The 12,480-nt window shown below is 44.5% G+C and overlaps 1 protein-coding gene across 1 annotated transcript in view; it reads left to right on the plus strand.

Moving 5' to 3' along the window:
- LOC140202355 (cGMP-dependent protein kinase 1-like) overlaps nt 1-12,480 on the plus strand; it is an 81,016-nt gene that overhangs the window by 28,386 nt on the left and 40,150 nt on the right. The window contains exon 2 of the mRNA XM_072267266.1: nt 5,943-6,109. Within this exon, the coding sequence (XP_072123367.1) occupies nt 5,943-6,109 (167 nt within the window). The remainder of the gene's footprint in view (nt 1-5,942; nt 6,110-12,480) is intronic.

A 12,480-nucleotide genomic window follows, 5' to 3' on the forward strand; every position in this document is an offset into this window, starting at 1 on the left:
GTGTTAGCTTTTGCTCGATGCTCTTCTCATGATGCATTTATTTCTTAAAGGATTTACCAAGAATTTCTTCAAGGGGCAAGGATCAACTTTATTCACTATATACTTTTACATGTATTAGAAATCTGCTATGGTGTGTTAGTCAGCGGGCGACATGCAACAAGAAACAACAACATTCAGCAATTATAAAGAACAAAGAATTATATAAAAATAAAGTTAGAAGTACAGATATGGAATAAAATATGCAAAAAGCATAAATACCAGCATTCATTTACAAAAAATGGTTTGAAGTGTTTACAGTGCAGTGACTGAAGTAATAGATAGAGGGGGCGGTGGAGGGCAATTAGAATGGCCGATTAGATGTAACTGCCTGGGGGAAGAATAAGTTTTAATAGCCCTATAGCAGGGGTCCCCAACCTTTTTTGTACCGCGGACCGGTTTAATATTGACAATATTCTTGCAGACCGGCTGACCGGGGGTGGGGAGGGGTGTTCAAGTAGGGTTAAACTCACCTCAACATGTCTTTTAGAGTTAGGGTTGCCAACTTTCTCACTCCCAAACCAGGGACAAAAGTAGCAGTCAAATCCCGGGACACTTTACCACGAGAAAGACTACCATGACCATGAAGCCTTGCGCGGGCGCCTGTGTGCGCATGCGCGTACGTGCTGATTATTTCCCCACAAATTGGTTTTGTCTTCATCTTCCTGACTATACAGTACATACATTATTTCTACTTTATATAGGCTGTGTATTTATCATATCATTCCTGATTTTACTATATGTTAGTGTTATTTATTTTCGGTTTTATGTGTTATTTGGTATGATTTGTTAGGTTTTTTTTGGGTCTGGGAACGCTCAAAAATTTTTCCCATATAAATTAATGGTAATTGCTTCTGCGCTTTACGCCATTTCGGCACGAAAGGCTTCATATGAACGCTCTACCTTAGCGGGGGAAATACGGGACAAAACAATTTAGCCCAATATATGGGATGTCCCGGCAAATACAGGACAGTTGGCAACTCTATGTTCAAGTTCAACAGTGTGTGACAGGGAATGAGGAAAGGTGCAGCTGACTCATATCGTTTCCTCGCGGCCCAGTAGCACATGCTTTGCGGCCCGGTGGTTGGGGACCGCTGCCCTGTAGAACTTTGCAGAAGGAAGCTTTTGGAAAAGGCAGTTTGCAGGATGGGTAGTTAGTGCCTGCAATGATTTTCCCTCCCACTTCTTTGTCCTGGACGCACACAAGTCTTGCAGTGAAGGTAGACTGTAGATAATGACCTTTCCTGCCACCGGCATTCAGATAATATTAGCTAATATAATAATATAAGCTACAGTATATGATAAATATTAGTTTTTTGCCTATTTACCTTCAAATTTCTTGATCTATGATTGAGAACATTGTTGGCTTGTTTGAATTGTCACTAGTCTAATACTTACATAAATCACTCTCTAAACACTCTCCACTTCCCGTATGGAGTTTGTACATTCTCCCCGTGACCGTGTGGCTTTCTTCCGGATGCTCCCGTTTCTTCCCACAGTCCAAAGATGTAGTGGCTGGTAGTTTAATTGGTCATTGTAAATTGTCCCGTGACCTGGCTAGGATTAAATCGGGGGATTGCTGGGCAGCTTGGCTCACAGGCCTTCTCCGTGCTTTATGTCAATAAATAAATAAATATTATACCTGTATATTCTTCATCACATTTAGCTCTGTCTCTCTCTCTCTCTCTCTCTCTCTCTCTCTCTCTCTCTCTCCACAGATGCTGCCTGATCTGTTATGTATTTTGAGAATTTGCTGTTTATTTTTTACACTTCCAACGTATATATATATTTTTTTGGTTTCAAAAGGCTATCACTATGCTGCCACTGATAGTTCTCTCCATGTAGAGCGGTCTGTGTATTGTCCATTCAAGCAGGCTGGCAGTCTACAAAAGAAGAAGTCCTCTAGGCCTAAACACATGACGTTCTGGCAGATGCTGGAAATACAGAGTAACAGACACAAAATGCTGCAGGAACTCGGCAGGTCAGGCAGCATCTATGAAGGTGGATATACAGCTGATCTTTCAGGCCAAGGCCCTTCATTGGGACCGGAAAGGAAGGGGGCAGATGCCACAGTAAGAAGGTGGGGGAGGTTCCCTAGGCAGCGGTGTACAGTTTTGTGAGTGCATACTTTATTGGTTAAGGTGAGAGTCCGCTGTGGAGGCGTGAATTTTGATGTTTGGTCCAATCTATAGTCCGTGCTCTGTAAGTCGGGTACCTTTCATAATTTGCACATGCAGTGAGGCAGGGGTACCTCAGCTTGTGTTGTGAGCTGCAGTCTGTAAGCACACAGCACAGATTCCCCACCAGACCGTCCAGGCGAGACAAAACTGACAGAGGACTGGAAAGCCTTCTACTTCTGTTCAACCTAACGGAGCTCAGAGGAATTCAGTCTAACAATTTTACTAATTTCACACCAGCAATGAACATACAGTCAGTGGCAACTTTATGAGGTGCCTCCTGTATCTAAAAAAGTGGCCACAGAGTGAATGTTCATGGCCTGCTGCTGTAGTCCATCCACCTCAAGGATTGACATGTCGTCCATTCAGAGATGCTCTTCTGCACACCACTGTGGTAACGTGTGGTTATTTGAGTTACTGTCACCTTCCTGTCAGCATGAACCAGCCTGGCCATTCTTCTCTGACCTCTCACAATAACACAGCATTCTCAGCCACAAAACAACCAGTTGCTGGATGTTTTTTTTTCATACCATTCTCTGTAAACTTTAAAGACTATTCTGCATGAAAATCCAAGAAGATCAGTAGTTTCTGTGATACTCAAGCCACACTGTCTTGCCCCAACAATCATTCCATGGTCAAGGTCATTTAAATCACATTTCTCCCGCATTCTTGACCATGTCTGCATGGCGTTTATGCGTTGAGTTGCTGCCGCATGATTGGCTGATTAGATATTTGCATAAATGAGCAGGTGTACAGGTGCACCTAATCAGTGTATTTTAGGTTTACTGTGAATTGCAGCTATTAATTGCTGCTTGAACTGATCTTGTATTGCAGATTCCACATTGCACACAGCTTCCTTTGAATGCAAACACTGTCTTACTTTGCCTTGGGGGTCTTTTATGAGAGATGAATTTGAATCATCATATTCTGTATGCTTGCAAGCGTTTGACAATGAAGCAATAAAATCTTTCTTCCCTCAAAGGATCAACATGATACCTTCGGTCTAACCACCACCTGCCAAGTCCTCCCTTTGATCTCTTCATTCTGCTGCGTCTGATCTTCAGCAACTCTCATATCGTGTTGAGTTTAAATACTTTCTCTCTGGTACTGAACTGCTTCACTGCACAGAACATCACAGAGTCAGAATCAGGTTTAATATCACTGGCAAATGTGAAATTTGTTGTTTTGCGGCACTAGCTCATTGCAACACATAACAATAAAAACTGTGAAGTAAAAAACCTTCCTCTAAACCTTCTTCTGAGTAAAAAACCTTCCTCTAATATCCCCCTTGAACTTCCCACCCCTTACCTTAAAGCCATGTCCTCTTGTATTGAGCAGTGGTGCCCTGGGGAAGAGGCGCTGGCTATCCACTCAATCTATTCCTCTTATTATCTTGTACACCTCTATCATGTCTCTAAATATATATATATAATTTAACTTATTTAATTTAACATTTTAATATATATAATAGATATCTTAAAAAGTTAAATTAAATAAGTAATGCAAAAAACGTAGTGAGATAGTGTTCATGGATTCAATGTCCATCCAGAAATCTGACGGCAGAGGGAAAGATACTGTTCCGGAATCATTCAATGTGTGTCCTCGGGCTTCTGTACCTCCTCACTGATGGTAGCAATGAGTGAGGTACAGGTCCTTCAGCCCACAGTGTTGCTAGGACCTTTCAATCTGCTCCAAGATGAATCTATCCCTTCCCTCCCACATAGCCCTCCATTTTTCTATCATCCATGTGTTCTTAAATGTTTCTAATGTATCTGCCTCTACTATAACCCCAGCAGCACGTTCCACACACCGACTACTCTGTGTAAAAAAGCTACCTCTGACATCCCCTCTATTCTTTCCTCCAAACACCTTAAAATTATGCTGCTTCCTTTAGCCATTTCTGCCCCAGGAAAGTCTCTGGGTGCCCACTCGATCTATGCCTCCATTCATCTTACACATCTCTGTCACGTCACATCTCACCCCCCATCTCTCCAAAGAGAAAAGCCCAGCTCACTCAACCTATCCTCATAAAGTATGCTCTTTAATCCATGCTGCATCCTGGTACTCTCTCCTCTGCACTCTTTCTAAAGCTTCCAGATTCTTCCTAGAATGAGGCGACCAGAACGGAACACAATGTTCCAAATGTGGTCCAACCAGGGTTCTATAGAGCTACAACATTACCTTGTGGCTTTTAAGCTCAATCCCCCAACTAATGAATGCCAACACACTGTATGCCTTCTAACCCAATCAACTTGAGCAGCAACTTGGTGGGATCTATGGACGTGGACCTCTAGATTTCTCTGTTCCTCCACACTGTTAAGAACCCTGCCATTAACTCTGTATTCCACCTTCAAGTTTGCCCTTCCAAAGTGAATCACTTCACACTTTTCTGGGTTGAACTGCATTTTCCACTTCTCAGCCCAGCTCTGCATCCTGGTAATGTTCCATCGTAACCTACGACAACCTTCTACACTATCCACAACACCACCAACCTTACTAACCCACTCGTTCACTTCCTCGTACTCTTCCAGGACCCTCAACTACTCTGAACTCTTCCTGGGAGGACAATGACATCAGGAACTTCCTGGGTCAAGAACTTTTGGCCAACCCATCTGGTGATCACCCCCATCAGAATGTAAGAAGCTGCAGTGAATGGTGGTCTCTGCCCAAAACATCACAGACACATCCCTGCCTCCCATCGATCACATCTACAGTTGGTGCTGCCTCAAGACGGGAACGTCCATCATCAAAGATCTCCAGTCGCCACCACCTGGGCCATGCCATCTTTTTGCAGCTGCCATCGGGCAAGAGGTACAGAAGCCCAAAGTCCCACACCACCAGGTTCAAGAGCAGCAACATTCCCTGATCAATCAGGGAAACAGCTCTATTCACCGGAGTTTAGCAACATTCTGACCGCTTTGATCACCTTGAACTCAAATCAATTCCTTATTTTAAGATACGGCACAGTAACAGATCCTTCCAGCCAAATGAGCTGGCGCTGCACTATTATTTATTTATTAATAATTTTTATTTATTGAGATACAGCCCAGAGTATGCCCTACCCGCTCTTTGAGCCACACCCCCCCAGCAACCTCAATTTAACTCCAGCCTCATCACGGGACAATTTACAGTGACCACTTAACCTACGATCTGGCAGGTCTTTGGCCTGTGGGAGGAAACCGAGTGCCCGGAGGAACCTACATGGTCAAGGGCAGCGGCGGGATATACCCACCTGACCAGTAAACCTACTTACCTGTACATTTGAAAGTCAATAACTTTGACCACAAAGTAGTGAATTTAGAATTAAGTTAATGTCAACAATATCACACACAAGGTCAGGACGTGGGCAAACCATTGCCGAGGAACACTTCTGGCACTTACTGTGAGAGCTGTGGGCTGAGGGTCGAGTCCTGAAGCAGTCGGGTGCCTGTGTGTAAACGGATAAAAAGAATGAATATTGTTGGACTGCAGACTTCTGCAGCATTCATGAACTCAGGGTCTTGGGCTTATACTTTTTGTGTGACTGTATTTTACTGATATCATATACGTGCTATACGTGCCTTGTGCTGTGTGTGACTGTAGGTATTGTGTTTTGTACCTTGGCCCCAGAGGGACACTGTTTCACTTGGCTGAATTGATGGGATTTCATGTTTGGTTGAACTCCAATTAAACTTGAACTTGACCTGATTCCAAGTCCATCCCCAATGTGTCGTTGATTCTGTGCAACAGGTCCAGGAACCTGATTCAGGATGCCTTTCTGGAGAATGACTTCATGAAGAACTTGGAGATGTCCCAGATCCAGGAGATTGTCGATTGCATGTACCCCGTGGAGTACACCAAAGATAGCTGCATCATCAAAGAGGGAGACGTGGGCTCGATGGTTTACGTGATGGAAGGTATGATCAGAGTCTGAAAGCTGAAGTCAATTACCTAAATCCCATCCATTTGCTGCTGCTCAGCAGAACTAATCAGTGCTCAGCAGATTGTGAAGTACGTATTGGAATAAAATCAGGCAATGCGATGGAATTCTTAGTACTGTATGCAGATTAGTGCGCAGCACAATATAGAACACAGAGCATACAACCCATCATACCAACCCTTTCACCTACTCCAAGATCAATCTAACTCTTTCACTCCACATAGTCCTCCACTTTTCTGTAATCTATGTTCCATCTAAGGGTCTCTTAAATGTCCCTAATGTATCTGCCTCTACCACCAACCCTGGCAGTGTGTTCCACATACCCACCACTCACTTCTGACATCCCCCTATACTTTCCCCCAGTCACCTTAAAAATTTGCCCCCTCGTATTAGCCATTTCCACCCTGGGAAAAATGTCTCTATCTATGCTTCTTATCATCCTGTACACCTCTATCAAGTAACCTCACATCCTCCTATTCTCCAAAGAGAAAAGCCGTGGCTCGCTTAACCAGGTGCTACGTGTTATGAAAAATGCACGAGGCTTGTTGACGTTTGTATCACATCGAAGCAGGCCTCTGGTTGCGAGCACAGTGACCGGTGTTTTAATGCTGCTGCGTCTGCATTCGCATGTTGAAGGGCAGCTCAGCTTTCCAGCACACCGTTGGTGAATGGTATCAGGCAAGCAGAAATCCGGGGCTGCAGTCCTGGGGGCTTCACCAGAGTTCTCATGAACAGGAGGGCTGCAGGAAAGTTTCACAATGACTGGAGGATTTGAGTTATTAGGAGAGACTGGGGCTTTTTAAAAACTTATTTTTATTTATTGAGATACAGCGCGAAATCGGCCCTTCGAGCCACGCTGCCCGGTAACCCTCGATTTAACTAACCTAATCATAGGACAACTCACAGTGACCAATTAACCTGCTAACTGGTACGTCTTTGGACTGTGGGAGGAGCTTGGAGCACTTGGAGGAAACCCACACAGTCATGGGGAGAACGTACAAACTCCTCACAGACATCTGCGGGAATTGAATCTCGGTCACTTTGATTTTAAAGTGTCATGTTAACCACCACGCTACTGTGTTGCCTGCCCCCCAGTACCCCAGAGCATAGGAGGCTGAGGGGGTGATCTTATATAGGTTTCTAAAATCACGATGGCACAGATAAGGTAAATGGCGACAGCCTTTTACCCCCAGGGTAGAGAGTCCTAAAACGAAAAGGCAGAGGTTTATGGTGAAAGTGGAAAGGATTTAGAAAGAACTTAGGGGTAAGTTCTTCACACAGAGGGTGGTGGGTATGGGGAAGGAGTTGTCAGAGGAAGTGGTAGAGACGGACACAGTACAATGTTTAAAAGACAGGTGCGTGGCTAGGGAAAGTTTCGAGGAATGTGGGCCAAACTGAGCCAAACAGGACAGTCTCAATGGGTGACTTGCCAACATGGAAAAGCCAGGCTGAAGGGTCTGTTTCCAATCCGCGTGACTGGGACTCCGTTACGGTACGCACCGGACCGCGCCAGCCTCCGGGGATTAGGCGCTCTGATTCTCCAAAGTATGGAGAGCCAGCGCTGTCCCTTTAAACATTCTGGCCCGGGAATTGGCAGCTGCATTTTGGTGCCAAGGACTGGGTATTTAAAGAGCGCCTGAACTCAGGTCAGTGTTCAATCATCAGCTCAACTTTGGTTCCGTCTGCAATGCCGTTTAGGATTTCTGTCTCATTTGGATTCTCATCTAGTCTTGGCAGGTTCTCGTCTAGTATCCAGTCAAGAACCCTGTTCTCATCTCAGTCCGAAAATCGTGTCTCGATTCTCGTCTCGGATACTCCAACACTTGGGTCCTTTACCATCCTCGCCTAGGCCTCTCATCACACACTGTTTTTACATATCCCACTCAAAGTGGTAGGGCAACCATTATACGTTCAACAGAATTATCTAATAAAGGGCAAGTTATTCAATTCTAAGGCATTTAAGCCATCTAGGACTTTATAGTAGAGAAATTGAATCAATATTTCCCTCAAAGAGCTCTAGCCACTTTTTCTAATATCTTAAAAGCATTGCGTAATCATGTTTGTAGTTTGAAAGCACTGGATCAGAGTAAATGTGGTGTTTTTGACCCAGATTTACACATATTCCCTGGAGAGGGGTTTTACCAAAGAGATATGTATGTTCAATTCCCTCCACTCTCTGATAAAAGAGATTAAAGAGATTAACTTTACTCGTCATGTATGTCAAAACATACAGTGAAATGCGCCATTTGCGTCAATGACCAACACAGTCCGAGAGACATGCTGGGGGCCACCCACAATGTTGCCATGCACCCAGGGCCAGCATAGCATGTCCATAATTTACTAATTGTTATCAATCCGTACGTCTTTGGAATGTGAGAGGAAGCCAGAGAACCCAGAATATACAAACTCCTTACAGACGGGGCGGGAATTGAACCCGCTAGTGCTGTAAAGTGTTACGCTAACCACTACATTCGGTGCTGTCAGATAGGGAGCTGGGGCTTGAATGGTGTTCATAATGAATGAAATGGCCAGTTGGAAGCCAACAAAATGTAACACAAATTCCTCCTCTATTTTTGTATAAACACAAAAGATTCTGCAGATGCTGGGAATCGAGAGCAACACACACAAATTGCTGGAGGAACTCAGCAGGCCAGGCAGCATCTATGGAAAATAATAAACAGTTGACGTTTCTGTAATGAGCCCTTAAGGCCAGAGAGCATTGGACGCCAAGGGTTTCAGAGTATCTGAATTGGTTAATTGTTTTTTAGAGAGAATCTTTAATTGGTGGGAGTTCCTTGTGTTTTTTCCTCAATCGACTTGCTCTCTGTAATATGGCCTTCTGGTGCTTTCTGTTTAAGCTTGTCGAGTTTATATTGATGGGCTCAGGGATTCTGTGTCACTTGTATTATTTAAGTAGATGCCTGATTAGCACTAATTGCGGGGTCCTAGTTTTGAGAATGTTATTTCTCGGGGTATCGCTCAGATGAACCACCGATGTTCCTTTGGAATTAATACAAATAAACTTTCTTTGTCATTCCACACAGACTTGGTCTTTCCTCCGTGTGGGTTCTGATATTGCCAGCACACATTGTGACTGTTTCAGGACTGGAAAGGAAGGGGGAAGATCCCGGAATAAAAAAGGCGGTGGCAGGGGAAGGAAGACAGCTAGAAGTTGATAGGTGAAGACAAGTGGGCTGGAAGAGCCAAGAGTTGGAGAAGAAGGAATCTGACAAGAGAGGAGAGCGGACCATGGGAGAAAGAGAAGGAGGAGGGTCACCAGGGGGAGGTGATAGGCAGGTGAGAAGAGGGAAGAGGTCAGAGTGGGAAATAGAAGAAGGGGGAAGGGGGAGAGATTTTTTTTTACTGGAAGGCAAAATTGATATTCATGCCATCAGGTTGGAGGCTACCTGGATGGAATATGAGGTGTTGTTCCTCCACCCTAGGGTAGCCTCATCCTGGCACAAGAGGAGGCCATGGACCGTTGTGTCAGAACGGGAAAGGGAACTGGAATTAGAATGTTTGGCCACTGGGAAGTTCTGTTTTCCTCAGAGATGCTGCCTAACCCACTGGGTTCCTCCAGCACTTTGTGTGCATGGCTCTGTTTTACTAATTCTATTTGACAGTGGCAGGTGCTGGTCCCTTGCCCAGGGAGAGAGACATGTGAAGCTGTGGAACTGATAAAAGTGCAGACCAGCAGAGTCAGAGTATCAGAAACTAGTGGTCAGCATGGACTAGTTGGGCCGAAGAGCCTGATTCAGAGCAGTGTTACCCTGACTCTGTGAAGGTGGGAGAGAGGACTTGCCATACACACATAGAATAGCAGGTGGCAGCAGGAGGCACCTGGAGTGGCACCCCTTTGATTTCAATGGGAATTAACCAGAATAAAGACTTAGGGCAACAGGAAAAACTGAGTAACGTTTCTAAATTATTTTGTCTTCTCAGCTATTCCATCATGGCTTATTTAATATCCCTCTCGACACCACTCTCCTGCCACCTCCCCGTAATCTTTGACACCGATGATTAATCAAGAACCTATCAACCTCTGCTTTAAGTAAACCCAGTGGCTTGGCCTCCACAGCTGTCTGTAGCAGTGAATGCCACTGTTTCACAAACGTCTGGTTAAGGAAACTTCTCCCCATCTCTGTTCTAAAGGGACGTTCCTTTTATTCTGCGGCTGAGCCATCTAGTCCTAGACTCACCCACTATAGGAAACATCCTCTCCACATCAACTGTAGGCCTTTCAATACCCATCGGGTTTCAATGAGTACAGGCCCAGACCCAGAGCCATCAAATGCTCCTCACTGGCCTAATTCTGCTCCTATGTGTCATGGTCTTAAGCATCACCTTTGTATAGGAGTTCAGTTACTGGTACTTATCTTTAAACTGTATAAATCAATTTTTATTAGATTAAATTTTAATAACTTGCAAACAACTCAGAATGACTGTAACAATGAACACTGGAGATTCTGCAGATGCTGGAAATCCAGAGCAACGCACACAAAGTGTTGGAGGAACTCAGCAGGTCAGGCAGCATCTACAGAGAAGAATGAACAGCCAACATTGGTCGGTGACACTAACAAGACATTTCACTGTATGTTTCAATGTACATGTGACAAGTAAAGCTCATTTAACAGCATGAACACCAACTTTTACAACTTCTCTTCTCATCTGGCCATCACCTCCCCCTGGAGCTCTTTCTCCTTCCCTTTCTCCTAGGTTCCACTGTTCTCTCCTATCAGATTCCTCCTTCTTCAGCACTTTACCCCTTCTGCCTATCACCTCCCAGCTTCTTACTTCACTCCCCCTCTGCCACCCAACAAACTTCCTCCTCACTGGCTCTCACCTATCACCTGCCAGCTTGTACTCTTCCCCCTCACCCTAATCTTCTTAATCTGGCTTCTTCCCCCTTCCTTTCTAGTCCTGGTGAAGGGTCTCGCCCAGAAACATTAGCAGTTTATTCCTCTCCATAGATGCTGCCTGACCTGCTGAGCTCCTCCAGCATTTTGTGTGTGTTGCTCTGGATTTCCAGCATCTGCAGAATCTCTTGTGTTTAAAATAAAGCAAATCTTTATCTTTAAAAGGACAGTCAGCATTTCAGGTCGAGACCCGACAACAGCATGAGGGCCAGTCCAGAAGAAGGGTCCCAACCAGAAACGTTGATTGCACATAATAGAGCGGTGTCCAGTTAGAACGGAGAGGAGCAGGAATTTCTTTAGCTGGCATGTGATGAATCTGTGGCTGCGGAGGTCAAGTCAAAGGTTGGCAGATTCTTGATTGGTCAGGGCATGAAGGGATACGGGAGAAGGCAGGAGACTGGGGCTGAAAGGAAAATTGGATCAGCCTTGATGAAATGGTGAAACACACGTGATGGAGCAAATGGCCCAAATCTGCTCCCAAATCTTTTGGTCTTATGGTCTCTACTCCACAAGTGCTGTCTGATCCATTGAGTTCCTCCTCCGTTTTGTGTGTTGCTGCTGGTATCAACAACACCCTTTATTGTTCCTCCAGGTTCAAAGTAAATTTATCATCAAAGTACATTTATGTCACCATAGACAACCCTGATATTCATTTTCTTGTGGGCATTCACAGTAACTACAAAGGAACACAAAAGAATCAATTATCAACCACGTTCAACAAAGATGGCCAAACAACCAATGAGCAAAAGACAGCGAGCTTTGTGGATACAAATTCTCAGTGAATATTGTAGCCCCATCCTTAAAAAGACGTGAAATTGAGCTGTTCTGTGTGAGATCATGTGCAAATCTTCCTGGAAATGATAGTTCATTCATCTGATTAATCCAGAAATGATTGCAGTCTCTTCTCTGTCACACAGAGCATTTGCTAGTGACAGCCCTGGGAGTCGGCTGCCACCTGCACACAATAATGGTTCAGACAGTGGCTTTCTATGGTGAGACTCTTGTCCGTGCAGAGTCGAGGATTGAGTAGCGGTGATGGACCCTGAGTTGACCTTCAAAGTTCAAAGATCAAAATCCAAGGCAGATTTAATATAGAAGGACATTTGCTCAGTAGCTGCTTTATTAAGTACTTCCTGTACTCAATAAAGTGGCCACTGAGTGTATGTCTGTGGTCTTCTGCTCTGTAGCCCATCCACTTCAAGGTTCAATGAGTTCAGAGATGTTCTTCTGCACACCGCTGTTGTAACACGTGGTTATTTGAGTTCCTGTCAGCTTGAACCAGTCTGCCCATTCTCCTCTGACCTCTCTCATTAACAAGGCATTTTCACCCACAGAACTGGATGTTTATTTTTGTTTCTCACACCATTCTCTGTAAACTCTAGAGACTGTTGTGTGTGAAAATCCCAGGAGATCAGCAGTTTCTGAGATACAG

This window comes from Mobula birostris, chromosome 8 (genome assembly GCF_030028105.1).
Source record: "Mobula birostris isolate sMobBir1 chromosome 8, sMobBir1.hap1, whole genome shotgun sequence".
Classification (NCBI taxonomy): Eukaryota; Metazoa; Chordata; class Chondrichthyes; order Myliobatiformes; family Myliobatidae; genus Mobula; species Mobula birostris.